This window comes from Oryctolagus cuniculus, chromosome 8 (assembly GCF_964237555.1).
Source record: "Oryctolagus cuniculus chromosome 8, mOryCun1.1, whole genome shotgun sequence".
NCBI lineage: Eukaryota > Metazoa > Chordata > Mammalia > Lagomorpha > Leporidae > Oryctolagus > Oryctolagus cuniculus.
Genome location: NC_091439.1, coordinates 17,299,745 through 17,321,884, shown reverse-complemented (window position 1 = coordinate 17,321,884; position 22,140 = coordinate 17,299,745). Strand labels below are relative to the sequence as shown.

The window sequence follows — 22,140 nt, the reverse complement described above, 5'->3', positions numbered from 1 at the left end:
CCGAAGGTCTGGGAGCCTGGGAGGGACGCGGAGGCCGGGCGGGAGGCGTGTTCCTTTGCAGCTGCCTTTTTACTTGCGAAGCCCTTGCGCGCCGACGCTCATCTCCCGGGTCTGGCTGGCGGAGAGGAGCTGGAGACGCTCCCTCGGACCCACCCGGTCGTCGCCGGAGGCTGCAGGCTCGGCGGGACCGCCCCCGGAGAAGCCGAGCCCTGCCCGGGAAGTTTGCCGAAAGTCCAGGCGGCTGTGCAGCCGGGGCCGCCGCCGCGCGGGAGTCCGGGACACGGGCCACGCTCCGCGGCGCCCAGCCTCGCGGGTTCCGGCCGCCTCTCGCCCAGGCGCCTTGCGGACCCGGCCGCCAAGCAACACGGTGGGTTCACGTCTTTCCTATCCGGACAGGGACCCGGGCGGCGTGGGGAAGCGACGCCTGGACCCCTCGGTGGGGAGGAACCGGGGGCTGGGGACCCACTGCGCTGGGGGCTGCACCCACCTGCCCAAGGGCGCCCCTTCCGAAAAGTCTCGGGGTTCAGGGAGCCGATCGAAAGCATCTCACCTCCCCAGGCGGGATTCGGACCTTGAGTGAAAGGAAGCCCGGAGTTCTCCCTGGAGTCCCCTTTCCCCGGCGTGAGAGAACTTTGAGGAACATCACGCCCAGTCGCTTGCTCCAAAGTCTCCTCCGGAAGCAGGCTCCGGTCTTTCCTTACTGGCTTGCTTCTCTGCTCCCCACACACCCCGGGGAAGCCAAGGGTAGCCAAGGGCGCTCGCTGGGTGCGAGGGACTGATGTCCTTGGAAACCCCCAGTGCTGGGGGTTTTCGAAACCTGCCTGGGGCGGGGGGCGGGGGTGTTCTGGGCGTTTTGTTCTGGCATTCCTTTAAAGGGCACTTGTTGCCTTTCACGTGCAGGAAACTTTCTAGATCATCAGTCCTTATTTACCCCCACCCTAATGGCTGACCCCTGATAGAGTAGGGGCTGGGAAGGAAAGAACAGCCCGGCGCTGTCACTCAGAGGAGTTGCTAATTTCTTACCCAGAGAGCAAAAACCACAGAAAACTTGTAAAAAAAAAAAAAAAAAAAGTTAGTTTGCATGGTTTTTTTTTTTTGTTTGTTTGACAGGCAGAGTGGACAGTGAGAGAGAGACAGAGAGAGAAAGGTCTTCCTTTGCCGTTGGATCACCCTCCAATGGCCGCCGCTGCAGCCGGCGCACCGCGCTGATCCGATGGCAGGAGCCAGGAGCCAGGTGCTTTTCCTGGTCTCCCATGGGGTGCAGGGCCCAAGCACCTGGGCCATCCTCCACTGCACTTCCTGGCCATAGCAGAGAGCTGGCCTGGAAGAGGGGCAACCGGGACAGAATCTGGCGCCCCAACCGGGACTAGAACCTGGTGTGCCGGCGCCGCATGGTGGAGGATTAGCCTATTGAGCCACGGCGCCGGCTTCGGGTTTTTTTTTTCTCCACTTGTTTGTGGTCCTTTCCCTCACTCCACTGACACCCCCCCACACACACACACACCTTTTCTACATGTTAACTAACTGAGAAACACCTTGGCAATCATGTAAATTACCTACACTCATGCCATTTTGGTAAGTTTGGAATTTCCAAATTACTAATTCCAGGTCAACTTTGATCCTGAAGACCCAATATGTTAAATGGCTGATGTGTATTCATAAGGATTCAGCTCTCTTAATAACAGCGCCTGCAGTCTGGCAAACTTGTAGACCCCAAATAAGAAGAACCCTGCATCTACATGCCCTTCAGGCTTTGACCATGCCCTTCAGGTTTGAAACCCAGCTGTTTTGCTGCAGCTGTGACTGGTGATGACTGATGGCTGAGAGCACCGCTTCACCCTGGTCCCCAGAAGCTAGCTGCAGACCTGTCTTTAGAGGAACACGCACTGGAGAGGGTTCTTTGGTTTGGTTTTGCATGTTTTGCCCAATGCCAATTATGTCTTAGTTTTGTAGCTTAATCTGTGTGCAAAGCAGACAGAGATGTCATTGAAAATGATTTCTTTGACGGTGCCCTTGTTGGAAAAGGGAAGGAGGGCTGTTTTAATGGTAGCTGGCTCGGGACATGATAAGAAGCCACAGCCCTGGCCTTCTTGGCTCCTGCCGGGATCAGCTGACCAAGCAAATCAGCTTCTCATGCTGAAAGCGCATGTGGAACCTTGGTGAGTGGCATGATACCCGCCGAAGCCAGGTCGACTCACGAAATAGCTTCATGGCTGACCCTAACGGGCAAACAGCCATTCCATTTCTCAAAAAGGCCTTCTTGTTCACATTTCTCAGAACCCTGTTACTGAAGGTTCCATTCCGATTGAGAAACTGAGAGGCATTAGTCACTAAATAGCACAAGATAGAAAAGTATTTAGTTCTTTTCTCCCGTTTCTGTGCTCTCAAGGGGAGAACACTCAGCTTTGCCCTTGGGGTCCTGGTCTCCACTTTGGGATGGAAGTGGTGGCATTTGGTATCATTATTGGGTCAGATACTCACTCCTGGCTGTAAGAAAGATGGAAAAACTACAAACTACTTACAAGTAAGCCCAGCCAAAGTTGATAGGTATGTGGTGTGCATGTACCTTTGAACATTTTATACTTTTTATTATTTAATCAGACTGAGTCAAGTCCTATGGCTCAGTGAGGTACTCGTATTATAACCGTCCAGCCGCTTCCTCGTAGTGGATTTCCTCAAGACTCGACTTCCCCCTGAGTAAGATGGTGACGTCACCCCCTCTGCCTAGAGTTATGATGCTCAGGGCTGACAGCAGATACTTTTATGATGTGTTACTGTACGTAAAATGCTGTGATTGTCTCCAGATCCTGAGGGGGAAACACCGCTGGGAAAGACCAAAATATGCAGTACTCGCACTTTATATTTACCGTGTGCCCTCTCTACAGCTCAAATCAGTCCTCTTCTATCTACACACTGATGAAGCCTAACCTTTACTGATTCCCAAGATAACTTTCACAATTCCTAATCTTGTATAGACTTGGGAATAGGACACAATTTTTAAAAACTGAATTATGACCTGGGCACATAGGTCATAGATGCATACAAACACCATTGCATAAATGAGATCGTCATTTCGAGATTCATATAGTCCCGCAGAAAAGGAAATATGTGAAATATCAAAACCAGAGAAGTTGTTTTTGTTTACTTTTGACTATTCTGTTACCACCAACCTCCCTTGTTTGCCCAATGTCTTGTCTTTAAGGATTCAAAAAAGAAACCTAGACTTCCTGGGCAAGAGGGACCACTTGCTGCTCTCTGCAAGTACTTAAAAAAAAAAAAAAACGAAAAAAAAAATACACCAGATGGTCTTTCGAAAATGTTTAACCACTCTCCCACGTCTGTTGCTTCATCTAAACTTTGGAGACTTCTTTAAAACATTTTAGGTACAAATAAGGCACAAGAATGAGAGACAGGATGATCTAGTGGTGAAGAGCTTGGGCCTGAGTCAAGCTGACCTGCCCTGGAATCACAGCGTGGACACCCACCACCTGTGGCCTTGAGAAACTATTTCACCTGCCAGACCCTCTGTTTCCCCTAAAAGGGGTCTTCAAAAAGTTTATGGAAAGTGCATGGTATGAAAAATTTATGCATGGGTTCTAAAAGTATTTTGCATCAAAATAAGCTTATCTTGTAATTCATTTTTTTCCATTAACTTTTTGAAGTCCCTTCCTCCTTCCCAGGATCAACGTATGGATTAAAGGTCTTTAGGCATATAAAGTACTCAGCACAGACTGAAATACAATAAATGCAGCTATACAGGATGTTTAAAAGTTGGCCTAGGAACAGATATCTCTGGAAAAGCCAGGTAGTATAAGAAGACTGGGCAAGTCCATCACTCCCACTTTGCTCATATCATGATAATAATTTCTAGAGAATGGAAAGGTGAAAACCTAGTAGAACATGTAGATTTTACACATAGATCAAGGCTTTCAAAATAAAGATGTTGTCAATTATATCATTTTAATCGAAACTGAGATTGTTAAATGCGTTCTGACTTTAAATTAGCATTTTTAACACTTTAGATGGCTACCTGTGCTGCATTTTTATTTCATTTTTTATTTAAAAGAAACAGAATCTTCATCTGTTGGTTCACTCCCCAAATGCCTACGACAGCTAGGCCTCGGCCAGGAACCCAAAACTCAATCTGTGTCTCCCTCATAGGTGGCAGGAACCCAACTACTTGAACCATCACCTCCTATGTTTCAGGGTACACTTTAGCCAGAGGCTAGAACTGGAAGCAGAGCTGGGATTCAAAGCTAGGCCTTGTGAAATGAGATGCAGGCATGCCATTTCATCTCAGTGTGACTGCTGAGTGAAATGTCTACCCATCATGCTGCATTTTATTCTTATGCTCATTATTCACCATGATTAAAATAGCACATATTTTGGAACATTCAATTTTTAATTTCAGAATTCACAATTTTATGCCTCAATACTATGCAACTTTTACTTGGCATTTAATACGTTTTCTCTTTCAGTAATAAAATTTTGTATCACACTGAAGACTTCTAATTGAGGGTAGAGGAAAAAAATACACTTGAAGGAAAAACTGACATATCCTCTCCATATCATGATCTAGATATCAGTAAAGCTATGGATAGAGATGAGGTAAAGAAGGAGATAGAGGTGGGGATGAAGATAATACATATGATGGATATAGAGATGAAGACGGAGATGATAGGGATGGAGGTGGAGGTAACGTAGGTGATTGAGACAGAGGTAGAGATGGAGATAAGAGAGATGATAGAGGTGAAGATAGGGATGAGAAAGGCAAAGAGCTTGCCCTAGTACAAATTCAATCTTTTCTGGCTGTGTCATGGCATGAGGTGAACTATCATGGTGTGTCTTACCTAATTATCTAATATATCCTATATTTTAATTGATGCAGTAAATAATCACTGACTGTGACCTTTTTAGCAGATGAGGTTATAAAAAAATTTTCCTCTTTTTCCAGGTGGGGAAAAAAAAAAACCTGAAGGTATAAAAGCAACACAGTGAGCAACATTTCCTCAGATTTTCTCTGAAGATGGAAACCTTTTGCCTCAGGGCATCCTTTTGGCTGGTACTGATTGGATGTGTGATCAGTGATAATCCTGAGAGATACAGCACAAATCTAAGCAATCATATGGACGAATTCACTACTTTTCATGGGCCAGAGCTCAACCTCCTGGTCACCACTCATCGACCCACCAATTTGGTCCTCCCCAGCAATGGTTCAAGGCACAACTACTGCCCACAGCAGACTAAAATTACTTCAGCTTTCAAATACATTAACACGGTGATATCTTGTACTATTTTCATCGTGGGAATGGTGGGGAATGCAACCCTGCTCAGGATCATTTACCAGAACAAGTGCATGAGGAATGGCCCCAATGCGCTGATAGCCAGCCTTGCCCTTGGAGACCTTATCTACGTGGTCATTGATCTCCCTATCAATGTATTCAAGGTAAGAAGTAACCACAGATGTATTTACAGGTTTGAACACATGCTCAGATTCCACTGCAGACTTTGGAAGTCTTTGGACTTGTGATCTCTGGTTTTCCTGAGACTATTTCTGCTCTCTTAAGACCCAGTGGCATTCGTAAATTTTGCTATATGTAATATGGTACACTTATTTTCTAACTTAATTGCCAGCAAAATAGTATTTCAAGGTTGACTCTTCAAAATCATGGTTTTCCATGAATGGAATTCTCATGTTAGCTAACCTCAAGCTTACTTGTTAGATGGGCAGTTTCAGAAAGACCACTGGGTTTTTCTGAGATTCAGTTTCCTAGGCAAGACCTACTGGGCCCAACAAGTACTTAACATAAATATATTTCCAGTCTTGGTTACTTTCTAATACCATGCTGTTCCAAAGGCAGATATCTACAGGACAGCTTGAAATGAAAAGTACCTATTTTGCATTGGCTCTCTGGGTTGACAGTTAAAGCCAAAGGGCATGCTAGCTTTTCTCAGTTATCTGGGTGACTTAGAGATAATGGGGTCCATGTGATAGCAGGCCAGGCTTGGCCTCCTTGAGGAGTTAACTAACTAGAACCCTTGAAGATAGGCCTGGAGTCACTGCTGTTGCCTTCATTGCTTCTGTTTGCATTTATTAAGTACCCACTGTGTGCCTGTCCCTGACCTAGGCAATAGGGCTCCAAAGAGATAAAGGGAGTGTTAAAGGAACTAGATATTCCATATCTGGGCTAGTAGTTATGAAGGAAAAATAGCTGCAAAAAATCAAATATACTTAAACGCCAATGAAATTGCATGACGTACCTTATTTTATGAAATGTCATTAATCTAAACTCAGAGAAGGCAACTTTTCTCAGTCTTTTTTTTTCTCCTGCATATTAACCATAGAAACACATTAAAAGGGCATGGATATTCTGAAATATTACTTTAAATGCCAAATTTCAACAGTTGAAGACATATTTTATATTTCTGATAGGTACACTTAATCTGTGTTGAAATTATACACGTCTTTTAGAAACGTCAGTGGCCTACCCATAAAACTAAAAACAATGATTAAAATTTTGAACATTATAAATAATAAAAACCTTTCGAAATTACACCACACACTGTTTGTAAAATTGAAGAAATTAGACAATGAATAATAAAAAAGAAACATCCATCTCTTTCCACAGAATAGCCTGAATACATGTGTTTTGTATTTGAACTTAAAACAAGATTCTGGAAAAGGAACTATGATGCAAAATTGAAATTAATTTTAAATGTTTAGCATATGCACAGAGCCTTATTATTTCCACTTTAAAAAGTTATTTTATTTTTATAAAACATTATGTATATCCAACTCTTGGTTTTTCTCTTTAATAATAGATTTGAAAATGTTGACATGGTTTTTTATTCAAAAACTGACTCTTCAGCAGCCACAGTGTGGAGTATTAAACACTGATTATTCCTGTTTTTGTGCAAGTTAATCAGCCCATCGTGGCTGGAAAGGATAATTAACCGTCTCTGAGGGAGCAGCTCCCTGCTATCACTCTGAAGTGCACTACTCAGATTTGACCACGTGCAGAGCAGTTTCTTGCCAAATGTGCATCTGCAGCTGCTGGGAAGGAGACCTTTATCTCTTTGAGGAGCTGCCGCTGATCACCAGACTAAACCTCCTTTCTAGCCAATAGTCGTATTTTAGGTCAGAGTGTCTGGAAGACCTCCACGTGTGGTGAAATAGCCAAGTAAAACTTGGCTTTACCTTCATATAACAATGGATAAAAGTGTGTGCATTCTTACTGGACCATGTGATTCTCCCCTCCTGGGATTCCAACCCCTCCAATACCCATTGTAGTTCTGAATTACGTAGACAGATTGACTGGGATGATTTTACATCACAGGAGTATATTTGTATAATTCCTGTTTTTCCAAAACTCATGTAATGAGTCATTTTGGGCAACATTAATTTTAGAAAGTCAACCTTTTGGTTTTAAAAAAAATATTCTTTAGTCATTGCAGTCTTCTTGCAGAAGCGAAGGGTTGGGGGAAGCACTAGGGTGAACTAAAAAGCTTCAAAATGTTCAGGGGTTATTTCTGCTTCTTTGCGCCCGTCCTCTTAAGAGCAAGAGACCGTTAGGTACTGCTATTCTCTGACTTCTGCCCAGGAGAGTCAGGAGCTCTCCTTCTGGCCAGTGACAGAGAGCCCTGTCCCCACCGCTGCCTCTTGCTACAAGACTCTGATGCTTTGAAGTCTCTCATATATCAGACCTGCGGATGCCTCTGACCAAGTCAAGTGTACTAGCTCTGTATTGCAGCACAAGGAAGCCATTGTCTGTCTTACTTTACCATTATGCTTAGATATCTATAAAAATAATGCATAGACATAGAGAACATTCTGTTACAGGGATGAGTGAACCTTCATTATCTCTCCCACTATTAGAAGAATTGGGTCAAAAGTGTCTGCTATGCTTTTCAAAAAAAAATGCATTTTCAATTGACATGTATGGTTGTGTTTAACAGTTCTATTCAGTTTTATATTCAGTTCTTTGGTGTCTCCAAATAGAGATCATTGCATTGAGCCATATCAGAATGGGTGTAAGAGGAAAGGAACCTAGAGTTGCTGATGAGACTACAGCAACGAGACAATAAAAAGGAGAGGGCATAATAAAATGTTCCTTCTAATAGCATTTTCTTCCTTTTCTCACTTTGAAAGAGATTTTCCTGAAACTATGCCATCAACCAGTGTGACAGAAAGCACACTGAGAAGCAATGCAGAGTGTCAAACCGCTGGGCTCTGCAGCTATGCAGGCTGGCTCTGGGAGGTCTGTGGGCCTGGGAGCAGGGAGGAGTTCCTCCATACCTGCACTGCCAGAAGTTTCTTAACTGGCCCATAAATCTCCATAGTTTTTTTCCCAAAGTCTACCCTGGACTCTGCTTCTACTTCCTGAGTGCCACTGCCTCCTCAGAAGCAGCCAGGAGCTCTGACCTGTGCCCACGGCCTCCCACACTCGGCACTCAAGGCCCTGCACGCTGCGGCCACATTTCACTACTTCTTACCCGTTCTCGATGTGCATGCTCACCCCTTATCGGCATGCCATCACCATCCCTAAGGAATACTCTTTGCCCTAAATGACATCCTCAGAGACGCTGGGTGGAGTCACCCAAGTTCTGCTGTTGAAGCATTCACAGATCCTAGGTTGAAAAGATGAGTCCAATCTGCAGTTAGATACATGGCTTCAAGAATTAACCCAAAAATGGAAAGAAACCAATCTGGTGTGCAGACACACACACAAGCATAGTTGACAGAAGAAAATCAAGTAATCTAGGAAAATAAAACATAAGGCAGAAGAAGAAAAAAAAAAAGTGAATGCCAGTTGCCTTCTAGGTTTTTTAAACACACACAGGCTTGGCAGGGGGTAACACTGAAGAAAGCTGTTACTATGTTTATCAAAAGTAATTCTGATTTTTCACTGGGGGTGGGAGAATATGTGATATCATCAATTAAAAGATCTGACAAAAACAGTAGGGAGGGAGGGAGAGGAGTTAGCTGACAGCTTCATATACCTGAGCTTATAATCTAAACTGATGACAGATTTAATGTGTAAAGAAATAGCATTCTATGATATCCTAAATTTTCAAGAAATACAAAAAGTTGGCCAGGTAAATTTATCTGTATATAAAATATTTACATTTTGTTAGAATGGCAAAACAAAATATTTCTTTGTGTTCCAGGACCAGAAATAATCTCCAATTACTAAATAGCAACGTGGTGTACAAGTATAGAAATTAATCATTTTATTCTTCAGTGACTCATGAGGCTAAATTTATGCCACAGAATGTTGTCTGTAGGGATATGGGCTATAACTTTGAATAGAGTGGAAACCCTTGAACATGGGGCCAAAGCTGGGTGGTATGCTGTGGTCTAAAGATAATGGCTCTTCCATGAACCACCATGCCTTCCCTAATAAGCAAAAACAGGAATGTGGAGAAATAGTTAAATGACAGATAGGGATAGAATGGTGGCCATAGAAAGAAGCAAGAAGTTGAGTCCAGTGGCTTGGCATCAACTTCAGTCATGCATAGCAGGATATTGAAACTAGTGATGCTATAGATAATAAACAGCAGATGAATTGTCTCCATTTGGGATATAGCATAAAGCAAATCTATGAGAATCACAGTGACAGCATCCCAGTCATTCTGACTGTTGATTACTAATTCTGTCCACGCTAAGCAACCAACTCTTATTCAGGACAACAGTGAAAAATAACCAAATGCAATTTCTGTATGAAATTATCAGGAGTATTTTGCAATGAAAAGTCAAGACTCTGAATATGTTGCTCTGGCAGAGGATCTGAGCCATGTGGCAACCAGAGATGTTCACATAGAGCTAGTTATCTTCGTATTCACACAGCCTTTGACATCTCGTGCAGCTGAGATCCATCCTTTAGGGGCAGCCACACAAAAGCTGTTTCTTGACACATCAAGTCACCATAGCAATGTCTGTCTCAAAAATAAATTGCCACAACTTAAATGCAGGAACTTCAAAAAGTACATGAAAAATGCATACTTTTAGAAGACCAAATAGATTTCAAAATCCTATTGCACCAAAATGAATTTCTTTCAATTCCATTTTTCCATGAACTTTTTAAAGTCCTCTCAAGATGGGATGCCTAAAACATAGATATTCAATAATGTTTGTTGTTATGATTTGATTTCCTTGGGGCCTTTACTGTTCATTTCTGATCATATTTCTCTGAAACCTTCAAATCCAAATGATTTCTCAAAAGGATTCTTCATTTGCAGATGAGACATAAGGTACTCATGTTCTGTGGTCAGCACGTATTATTCCCTGAAGTTAATCCAATTGCCCACCAAATTCCATATGTGATAAGAGCATTATTTCCTTTTTACTGTATCATGTAACAAATGAAACCAGACCTTTCTCATATACTCCAGTAGCAGTGTTCTAATCATAAAATTAGCTATGTAAATTTCATCCCCTGAATTTGAAGATAGAGAATGTTTCCTCAACCAGGGAGATCTCTCCCTGACTGGTGCATTGTATCCCCAGGAGACATTTGCCCATTAGGAAGCTCTGATCCTGCCTCTTTTCCAGGCATGGCTCTCTCCTCACGTTGCCTCTTCCTTGGTCTGAACCAGCTAAACTGGCCGACCTGAGAATGTCAGGATGATTCTTCTACTTGGGGTATTTTTCCCTCATGCCTTCTCTGGCTTATCCCCCTGTAGTCTTCAGATCGCAGCTTAATCTCCTTGGCAAGCAACCATGACCCAGATTGGGCCATTGCCTCTCCCATGTGCTCATAGGGCACCCTCTATTAACCCTAAGGTAGCATGTGATACACACTCTGTTTCATCTGACAACTCTGTAAGTTCCTTAGAACAAGATGTCAGCCTTCTCATTGGTCATTGTATCTCCTAAGCTTAAAAACTATCTGATGAACGAGTTTAAAAGGAAAAATACTGTATTTGTGGCTATTAGAATGTTTTTCTCCTATGCAATTCCAGTTCTAAAAGCAAAAAAGTTACTTATTGAAATTACTGAATTCCTCTGATTTTCCCGCAGACCAGAATGTCTCCGGTCTATAAATCTGAGGGAACCTTACGAGAACCAGAGCAGCACATAAAAGCAGGATGGTTTTCCCCTTCCTTCTTCTTAGAGGTCAAGAGTTCTTTTGATGGTTCAGGAACTGTGTTGTTTAATTTCCTGTCTTCTTTGGTACACATAGACAGTCATAGAGTGTCTTTCCAAGGTTTTTGTGCTTTGTTCATTTTTAAGCACCGTTGTAATTGTGGTTCCTAGTGAACTATTAAAGCTACAGGTGATTTGGAATATCCAAATGAGCGTTCATATCACAAAAGATTGTATTTGCTCTTTAGAGAAGAGGCAGTAGGCTGACTTTCCGGCACTGCTAAGACATATACACGTTAGAAAAGTTCATTATGCTAACTAGCTGAAGTAAGAATATATGTACATAGAAAATGACAGAGTGACAAATTTATTAGCCGGTTTGCTGTTTGTTGGAAGGAAGTTGCTGTCTGGAAAGACTTCAGAACCCTGTCCAGCCCTACCTCCCCTTCGACTTTTCACTTCCTGTGTCTGGGAACCTCATTGCTTTCTCTCATGGTCATGTTAAGTAATTATTTTCATGTGAGGTTACTCTGCTGACCCTCAGCACTTGGCTCACAGCGTAGTCATTCCCGTTTCAGTGATGGGGGAGGGGAAACCTCCACAGCTGCTCAGTTGTTCCGTGGCTGAGGAGGGGGAGATGGTCCCCGTCTCCTTCCTGTTAGCGAACTGTCAGGAGGATCAGAGCTGATGCTGTTCTTCCATGATCAGAGAGTGCAGCTCCTCGGAAGAGTTGGCTGTCTATTAAACTTAACATAAACTAGCGATGCAGACAAGGTTCAGGTTTGGGGAAAGAATTTTCATATCATGCACTGTGTGTGTGTGCAAGTAAATGTCGCCCTAATTCTACATTCTGATCCACAAAAGCAGATGTTATGGCTATTTTATGTTATGGCTATTTAGTCTCATAAGTTGCTTTATTGTTATGCAAAGTGTGTACAGTTGGTATAGCATGTGCAAACTATGATGAAGGGGGCTGGGGAATCAAGGGTATTGTCTCTGAAGCTGACTCTGAGACTAGAGTGGTTAAATGAAGAACGTTCTAAGAAATTCCACCAAAATAAATCTGATAACCTGCCAGAAATTCTGCTACTGCCTTCTGGATCTACCACATTCTCTTGGGAATTAGAATTATTTCTTTCTATAGCTACAATTTTATTTTTAACAAGGTCTAGTTTTTGTTGGAAAAACTGTCCCGAGCTAAAAGGTTTCATGGTTGAAATTAAATTCAATAATAAAAATGTAATGTGTCATTCAATGTTAAGTTTTGGTAGCTTTATGTTTACATTTGAATGTGAAAAATTATACAGAGCCACACGCTCTGAAGTGTTTATTTAAATTTGAAAGGTTAGAAGCCCCCAGGCTCAAGAATGTAAAAATCAAATGTCCCTCAGGAAGACTTAACGTTTTTGGATGTGCTAATTTAGAGATCACTTCTCAGAATGTAAACACCTCTAAGAATTTTATTGACAGTCTGACTTCTAAAACAACTGGTCAGTGCTACTAATGGACACAAGTCAAGTCATATCTCTTGTAGTACTTGTCCTAAATAGAGGACTCCTATTTTAGACAAATTTATACTAGAAGGCAATAGAAATGGTAATTGGTTACCCATTTGGCTACTCAGTTATAATAGGTCTATCTTCTCTGCTCTTCATTTATTCATTCAATAGTAAGATTGGGCAAATAGAGGTGAGCAAAACAGATAAATATCATGGCCTTACAGAGAATATTTTCTAGCAGAAAAGCAACATAAAAAGGCAATACCTAAATGTATGAGTAGAGTACGTGAGATAAGTACTAGGGATAAAAGCAAGGTGGGAAATGGGAATAGAAAGAAAGGCAATCAGAGGTGGGCTTTGTGGCCCAGCAGGCTAAGCAAGACACCCACACCCATGTCAGAGTGCCTGGTTTGAGTCCTGGCTACTCTGTGCCTCCCATGTACCTGCCTACTGATGTCTTTCCTGGGAGCAGCAGATCACGGCCCAAGTACTTAGGTCAGAAGGAAGTTCTTAACTCCTGGTTTCAGCTTGACTTGGCTGTGGCTGTTGGCAGCATTTGAGGAGTAAACAACCAGGTGGAAGATGGATCAATAGCACTTGTTCGCTCTTTCTCTCTCGCGCACGCACTCTGTATCACTCTGCCTTTCAAATAAATAAGAAGGAGATCAGATGTTAACTTTAGAGCAGGTGGCTGAAGAAGGCTTCAATATAAGCTGACAGTGGAGTAAAAGTTTAAAAGAGGTGAAGGAGCAAGCCCTGCCACTGTCTAAGGTAACAGTATTCCAGTTAGAGGAAATTGGACATGCAAAGGCCCTGAGGCAGTCGAGTGCCTGGAAGGTACATGGAACAGCCAGTGTGGTTGAGCAGAGGAGAGAGTAGTAGCAGATGAGGGCTTAGGGATAAGAGGATGGGGCAAGAGTGGAGAGAGGAAGATCATATGGGGTCTAATAATAGGAACACTATGTAATTTGTTTTCCCAATTTCAGAGTGGAAGGAGGCACTGCCAATAATCATATCTGAGCAATAGGTATAATCGGGAGTGTCCTGGATAAACCAGGGAAAATGTCACCTTATCTTTGCACCTTGGAGAAGCCTATGGCAATTTCCTCTGCATGAGAAGTTGTTCTAAGGTCGTATGCAGATGAGTGACATGATCAGTCTGCATCTGGTCTATGTTGAGAAGCATTTCCTAGATTAATGGAAAATATGCCAGTATATAACGCAAGAATAATGTTACCTAAAGCCCAAGTAGAGTTTACTCTTGGCTGGGCTAACTCCTTTAACCCCCACAACAAACCTGTGATAGGAATTTTAGAATGAAGAAACAGGCACAGAGTGTTGAAGTCATTTCCTCCAAGTCATATGGCTAACAAGTGCAGAACCAGGATCTGGATCCAGTGACTCCAGAGGCTGTGCCCAGTAGCTAATAAGCAACCATACTGCTTCTCTTCCATATATCTCATAAGACAAATTTTATAATGATCGGGGCCGGCACTGTGGCGGTTAATCCTCTGCCTGCGGTGCTGGCATCCCATATGGGCGCCGGTTCTAGTCCCGGCTGCTCCTCTTCTAATCCAGCTCTCAGCTGTGGCCTGGGAAAGCAATAGAGGATGGCCCAAGTGCTTAGGCCCTTACACTCACATGGGAGACGAGGAGGAAGTACCTGGCTCCTGGCTTCAGATCAGCGCAGCTCCGGCCATTGCGGCCATTTGGGGAGTGAACCTACGGACGGAAGACCTTTCTCTGTTTCTCCCTCTCACTGTCTGTAACTCTACTTCTCAAATAAATAAATATAAAATAAAAAACACAAATTTTTATAATGATCAAAATGGTATCCCTAACACAGAAATATATTTTTGAAGATGAAAAGCATTTCCTTTTCTCCATTAAATCCAACAGCTTCTTCAGTTCCTTATTTAAGACAGAAAAAACACAGTACAAAGGAAAACATGTACAATAAAGGGATCGCTCCCCAAAATAGCATGTATGTTATAAGTCTTGCAGCTTGCTTTAGAACATCTGGTAACCAGAATTTTTATATCTGACACTTGTTGTCATTTTAGTGAGGTCAACTAGCAGAAGGAAAGCCAGAAAACTTAAAAAATAAATAAATAAACTGAGAAGAAAAGTTGAGTGCTTTGATGGACTGGTTGCCTAGAGCATCTGCTCAGAGGAATACTTTTTGCCAAACGAAATGTCTCATGCAGTTATCACTTAAAGGGATAGGCAATTAGTCTCTGGACACGAAACAGAAAAATGAATGTCTATGGCTTGCCCAAAGTTTGAAATGGGGTAGAAACATCAGGCTTTATTGATACAGCTAAAGGTTACGTTTCCAGACCTTCCTCCCTGGGAGAGGAAGATGCACAGGAATTAAAAGGAGACGGTGGAAGCATGTGACATGTGGCAATATATCTAAACTATCATTGCAAAGAAGTCAGAAATCCTCAATTTTTTTAAGATTTATATATAAAGTATACCATTTATGAAATAGTTCCTTTAAATCTAATAAGTAATGAACTTTACTGCTAATTCTAAAAATAACAAGTGCATATAACAGTGTTGAACAGGTTGACAATGTTCAATATCATGGCCTGTCCATGTATAAAAAAGTAATGGAGACATGTGTCTTGGTCAAATATTGAATTACACATTATGCCTCCAACTCACATGAGTTTTATGTTGGATAAAATAATTCTACAGAATGCATTGTACTAAAAAAAAAATCTGACCACTGTGAAAAGTTTAGCTTGAAGGAAGACTTAAGGCTTAGTTTGACAAAATAAAAATGTGTAGAATACACCAAAGTTTCTCTTCTAAAATGGTGCCATTTATGCCATAAATGTGGCATCTGGCAGCCAATGCCCACTGTTTCCACAAATATTATTTTCCGTACCTGTGAAAATCAAGGTAGGGTTACATCATTAAAAGGCTGTGATACTTTTTAAACCCTAAGCATTTCATATGGGACCATATGATATATGTTATTTGCTTTTGGCTGTTTTTACTCAACATCATGCTTGTGAGAGTCAACCAAATTGTTGCTCTTAGCTGTAGCTCACTCATCCTCACTATTGCATAGCGCATCACTAAGTGGATATGTCAGCACTTATCTAACCTTTCTATTTTAGGAGGCCATTTAAACAGTTTCTAGTTTTGAGCCATCCATGGACAGGATCCCAGACACCTTTTTTTGTGCATGTGTGCATTTAATTCATAATTATCATAGTTCTTTTATATTTTAATTAGTAATTTTGGAGAACTATACCAAAGCTTCAAAATGGGAACAAGGCAGAATTTCCTGGACAATTGTTTTCTGATTCTTAAAGCTTTGTAGATCTTTGTAAGGCCTTTGTATGAACTTTGCTCATTATAATTCTTCCTTGCCTTTCAAGAAAATCTATTATCTACCTCAGTAATGGACAATTTGCAAATCAGCTCACACATCGACTGAACAGTTACAAAAAAAGGGACTCTAGAATAGCTGTGCCTTTGAGTTGTTCACATTCTATTTTTAACACCAAATATTCAATAAAGTTAGCCTGAATAACAGAACAGTTTTATACTCAAGTATTTTATTGGACTTTTTGAGACCATAGAACACAAAATATTTTCTTTTAAATATAATTTATTTATTTTATTTGAAAGTCAAAGTTACCTAGAGAAGGAGAGACAGAGAGAGAGGGGTCTTCCATCTGCTTGGCCACTCCCCATTTTGCTGCAATAGTTGGAATGATTGGCTTTGGCTGATGCGAAGCCAAGAGCCAGGAGCTTCCTCTGGGTCTCCCACACGGGTTCACGGGCTCAAGGACTTGGGCCATCTTCCACTGCTTTCCCAGGCCATAGCAGAGTTAGATCAGAAATGGAGCAGCCAGGACTTGAACTGGTGCCCATATGGGATGCCAGCACTGTAGGCAGCAGCTTTACCTGCTAAGCCACAGTGTCGGCTCCCAAAGTATTTTCTTTAAAAAGAAAAACTGTTTCTTCCAAGAGTAAAATATATGGCAAAAATCAAATTAATCTAAAGAGATACAAAAATAAAATTAGATTGCTGCCTTTTCCATTACTCTTATAATAAATGATTATTTTAAAATACATCATGGAAAACAGATTAGAAAGGAGTGATTACAAACAGCAAAAGTTACAAGAGTCAAAGTTAGATTGATGTTTTCCAGACAATCTCCCTGAGGTTATTTTTGTAAAATGACATGTCTTGGACTTGCCAATTACTAGGTAAAACTTTGAGATTTAGTTATAATCTAGTTATTACTTTAGTATTTAGTATAACACAGGATTGGTAGGGTGAGTAGAGCCAGTATAGAAATTTACCAAATTATAACACTTAAAAATGAATCTAAAGGAAAAATATCTTTGTATGGCATCAGCAAAATTTGTGTTTTTGCATCCCCAAAAGGAATTTTATTTATACAAATGACTTGCCACTTATTAAATGGAACTCTCTTGCAATGCCAGTCATACCTCTTTCCAAGAAGGCGTTCAGAACTTGTAAAACGTCTCAGCCCGGGCTTTGCCATCTTGTGAATAGGATTTTAAACTTGGGTGAGGCATTGACATTTTTCCTACTTTTTGCTCTGGAGAAACACTTAGCTTCACAGCAATGTTTTCATGGATGTATGGAGTGACCTCAAAATTGCCTCCAGCTAGGGGACCCCTGCAAAGGGGCAGAAGTGGATCCAGAAGGAGTTCCGTTCCCTGAGCTGGTGTCCCAGGGCTCAAGTTGCGCTCACAGAGCACTCGCCACTTCCGCTCTCTCATGTCTGATTCCCTGACCCATGGGCCTGCAAATTGTGGCCAACAAACCAACATTGGCCGGATGCCTATTTTTGTAAATGAAGTTTTATTGGCACGCAGCCATACCCACCGCTTACAGATTTGCTATGGCAACTGTTGTGAGCAGTTTCGACATATACCATATGGTCCAGAAAGCCTAAGATAATGATTATCTGACCATTTACAGAGAAAGTTTGTCAACCCCAAGGCGTCTTAGCAGGTGCCCTGCCCTTCACCCACCTCACTTTGTTCCATAGGGAGTCAGAGCTCAAGACCTGGACTTTAAAAATATGGATAAGACTTCATAACCTTGGATATCTTGAAGTGGCTCATGCCCTAGTCCCAAAAAGTAAAGGGCATAATCCTGAGAAATCAAGAAGTGTTTTCTTTCTAAAAATTGTTTGCACTGATCTTAAATAAATTGCTTGCTCTCATAAGTCATGATCTTTTTATGAAAAAACTGGGGTCCCTTTAGTTATAATATCACTAAGAAAGCTTATTCCTGGGGTCGGTGCTGTGGCGGAGCAGGTAAAGCTGCTGCCTGCAGTTTCGGCATCCCATATGGGTGTCAATTCGAGTCCCAGCTGCTCCACTTCCAAGCTAGCTCTCTACTATGGCCTGGGAAAGCAGTACAAAATGGTCCAAGTCCGAGGGTCCCTGCACCCATATGGGAGACCTGGAAGAAGCTCCTGGCTCCTGGCTTTGGATTGGCACAGCTCCGGCCGTTGCATCCAACTGGGGAGTGAACCATCGGATGGAAGACCTTTCTCTTTCTGTTTCTTTCTCTGTCTCTGCCTCTCTGTAACTCTGCCTTTCAAATAAATAAATAAATCTTAAGAAAAGAAAGCTTATTCCTGAGTTACAGGCAGCATCAGTTAGACTAACCAAGACGGGGCTATTGTTGGTTTTTTTTCATTTACATCCATGACTGTCAGAACTTTGGCTTCTTTGGAGGTCTTAGTAACCAGGTATCCTTGAAACCTGTTGAAAACAATCATGTAATGTTTTCTGATTTTTTGATTTTTACCAAATTAAACAAGCTTTAAACTCATCTTCCTGCACTTTGAGGAATTCGTTACATTGTCTTTCAGGTAATTCATAGTAGCACCAAACCAGGCGACCAGACTTTTAGGTAGCCAGTCAAGTTTCAGTTATGAAAAAGTGGGCCAGCACCATGGCACAGTGGGTTAAGTTGCCATCTACAGTGCTGGCATCCCATATGGGCACTGGAATCCAGGCTGCTCCACTTCCCATGCAGCTCCCTGCTAATGTGCCCGGGACAGCAGTGGAAGACAACCCAAGTGCTAGGCCTCTGCACCCATGCAGGAGACCTGGGTGAAGCTCTGGGCTTGGGTCTGGCACCATCCTGGTCATTGTGGCCGCTTGAAAAGTGCACCTGAAGATGGAAGATATAGATCTCTCTCCCCCCCACCTCCTCCTTCTCTGTCTGTATATCTGAATTTCAAATAAATAAATAAATCTTTCTAAAAAGTTAAGAAAAAAGGAGAAGGGGAAAAAAGATGAAGACAACATTTCTGTTTATTTTATGGTAATTTCACACTGAAAAATGTTACTTTCAAAACATCTTCAAGATGAAAATGTAACACACTTGAAATTATTCAATCAGAAAATCACTGCACTCTACATTTATTTGGCTAGAACAATTAACTTACACAGTCACAACTAAATATAGATGCTTTTTTCCCTTTACATTATAAAGTCCAGGGACTGTTTGTCTCATAATGGAAAGAAGATCATGTCCCACAGAAAAAGGGAAATGTGGAAGAAGAGATAAATACTCCCTGCCTTCCATTTTTTTAAATGCTGTGTGTATGTCTAGATGCAATTTTATAGCACAGATATTCTCTGTATACATCAGGCCTTTCTAAAATGTCGGGGGAAAGGAACGAGGGACAACTAGGGTTGGGGGAAAGAAAGAGGTGAGTGACGGAGAAGAAGGAGTACAGACTGAGGAGTCAACATCTGTAGTTCCAGCTGTGTGAAGTAGCTAGAAAAAAACAGAATATCGAGCTATTTATAATTTTACAGGGACAAATTAATTTGAATCAGCCGTGCTTGAGGACAGAGGCTGCCTCTCCTGTGATGTTGGGATTCTTGACTTGTTCACAGTAACTCTAATGAACTCTCAGGAGGTAAAAAATATTCTGTCTCTTTATGGAAATTTCTCAGAAAAGAACTGAAGATATCTAATAAAGTGTCCTTCCTTTTTTTCTTTTAATTTTTTAACAAATTCAATATGATTTGTAGATGCAAGTCTAGGAATATAATGATAATCCCTTCATCCCTCCTCCCACCTACCTTCCTTTTTTCATTTCTTTCTTTCTTTTTAGTTTTTGAGAAAACATATTTTTTAAACTTTCGTTTAATAAATATAAATTTCCAAAGTACAACTTTTGGATTATAGCAGCTTTTTCCCCCATAACCTCCCTCCCACCCGCAACCATCCCATCTCCCACTCCCTCTCCCGTCCCATTCTTCATCAAGATTCATTTTCAATTATCTTTATATACAGAAGATCTACTTAATATTTACTAAGCAAAGATTTCAACAGTTTGCACCCACACAGACACACAAATTATAGAGTACTGTTTTAGTAGTAGTTTTACTGGAAAAAGTATTTTAAATTTGCATTATAGTAAAAAGGCTTAGTATTTCAATGAATAAGAAGTTTAAGGAGTAAAAAGCAAAAAGACCCTAGTTTAGTGGCAATATAGACAATGGCTGTAAACTCTAATTTAATGGAAAAAAGACCATTTCACCCATAAACAGGAGTTTTTTGGTCAACCAATCAATAATTTCTTTCAATGATATAGAATGAATGATAATGTAATATCTATGTGTATCCTTGTAACCTATGTGGTTACAAGATAATAATTGAGTTCATTTACACTTTAAGCCACTTCTTCTCAATTTATGCACTGGAATTATTTTATACATATTTCAATGCAAATAATTTCACTTTATATTGTTTGTACTCTATTAGCACAGATTGGGGAAAATATATGGCACTTGTCTTTTAGGGACTGGCTTATTTCATGAAGTATAATGGTTTCCAGTTGCATCCATTTTGTTGCAAAATACAGGATTTCATTCTTTTTTACAGCTGAGTAATATTCCATTGTGTATATATACCACATTTTCTTTCTCCAGGCATTGGTTGATGGACATCTGAGTTGATTCCATATCGTAGCTATTGTGAATTGGGTTGCAATAAACATGGGGATACAGATAACTCTTCCATATGCTGATTTCATTTCCTTTGAGTAAATTCCCAAGAGTGGGGGACTGGGTCATCTGGCAGCTCTGCTTTCAGCTTTCTCAAGTATCTCCATACTGTCTTCTACAATGGCTATACTACTTTGCATTCCCACCAACACTTAATTAGGGAACCTTTTCCCCCACATCCTCACCAGCATTTATTATGTTTTTTATTTTGATATGGTAGCCATTCTAACTTGGGTCAGGTGAAATCCATTGTAGTTTTGATTGGCAATTCCCTGATGGCTAGTGATCCTGAGCATTTTCTCATGGATCTGTTGGTCATTTGAACTTTCTCTTTTGAAAAATGGCAGTTCAAGTCCTTTGCACATTTCTTAGCTCAATTGCTTGTTTTGTTGTTGTTGAATTTATTGAGCTTTTTATAGATTCTAGAAATTAAACCCTTATCAGGTACATGGTTTGCAAATATTTCCTCTGATTCTGTTGGTTGCCTCTTGACTTTGTTGAGTGTTTCCTTTATAGGGCAGAAACTTTTAAGCTTGATGTAATCCCATTTGTCTATTTTTGCTTTGATTGCCTGTGCTTCTGGGGATTTATCCAAGAAGCTTTTGCCTCTGCCAATTGTCTTGCAGTTTCTCCATGTTCTCCTCTAGTGATTTGATGGTATTCAATCACAGATTTATATCCTTGACACATTTTGAGTTGATTTTTATATAAGGTATAAAGTAGGAGTCTGCTTCCATACTTCTGCATGCGGAGATCCAGTTTTCCCAGCACCATGTTGAAGAGACTGTCCTTCATCCAGGGATTGGTATTAGCTCCTTTGTCAAAGAGTAGCTGGTTGTACATGCATGGATTGACTTGTGGGGATTCTATTCTGTTCCATTGGTCTACATATTTATTTCTCTGACAGTACCAAATGTTTTTTTATTATAACTGCCTTGTAGTATGTCTTGAAATCTGGTATTGTGATTCCTCTGGCTTTGTTTTTGTTGCTGTAGATTGCTTCAGCTATTCAGGGTCTCTTGTGTTTCCATGTGAATTTTAGCATCTTTTTTTTCTAGATCTGAGAAGTGTATCATTGGTACTTTGGTTGGAATCACATTGAATCTGTAAATTGCTTGTGGTAGTAGGGATGTTTTGATGATATTAATTCTTTCAGTTCATGAACCTGATTTTTCCACTTTTTTATGTCTTCTTCAATTTCTTTCTTTAATGTTTTATGATTTTTGATGTAGAGATTTTTCAACTCCTTGGTTAAATTTATTCCAAGGTATTTAGAGTTTTTTGTAGCTATTCTGAATGGAACTGATCTTAGAAGTTCTTACTCAGACATGCCATTGTCTGTGTATATAAAGGCTATTGATTTTTGTTAATTTTATATCCTGTAGCTTTACCAAGCTCTCTTGTGAGTTACCAAGCTCTCTTGTGAGTCTCTTAGTGCAGTCTTTTGGGTCCCCTTTATATAGAATCATGTCATCTGCAAACAGAGATAATTTGATTACCTCCTTTCTCATTTATATC

The 22,140-nt window shown here is 41.0% G+C and overlaps 1 protein-coding gene across 2 annotated transcripts in view; it reads left to right on the top strand.

The window, feature by feature from the left end:
- The first annotated feature begins 235 nt into the window (after nt 1-235).
- The window catches only part of EDNRA (endothelin receptor type A), an 84,904-nt gene continuing 62,999 nt past the window's right edge, over nt 236-22,140 (top strand). The window contains exons 1-2 of one of the 2 annotated variants that reach the window (XM_008267274.4): nt 236-367; nt 4,955-5,446. In XM_008267274.4, the coding sequence (XP_008265496.1) occupies nt 5,027-5,446 (420 nt within the window). In that variant the 5' untranslated portion in view covers nt 236-367; nt 4,955-5,026. Of the gene's footprint in view, nt 368-4,954; nt 5,447-22,140 lie in introns of those variants that run through there. The other variant, NM_001105674.1, reaches the window with a different exon arrangement.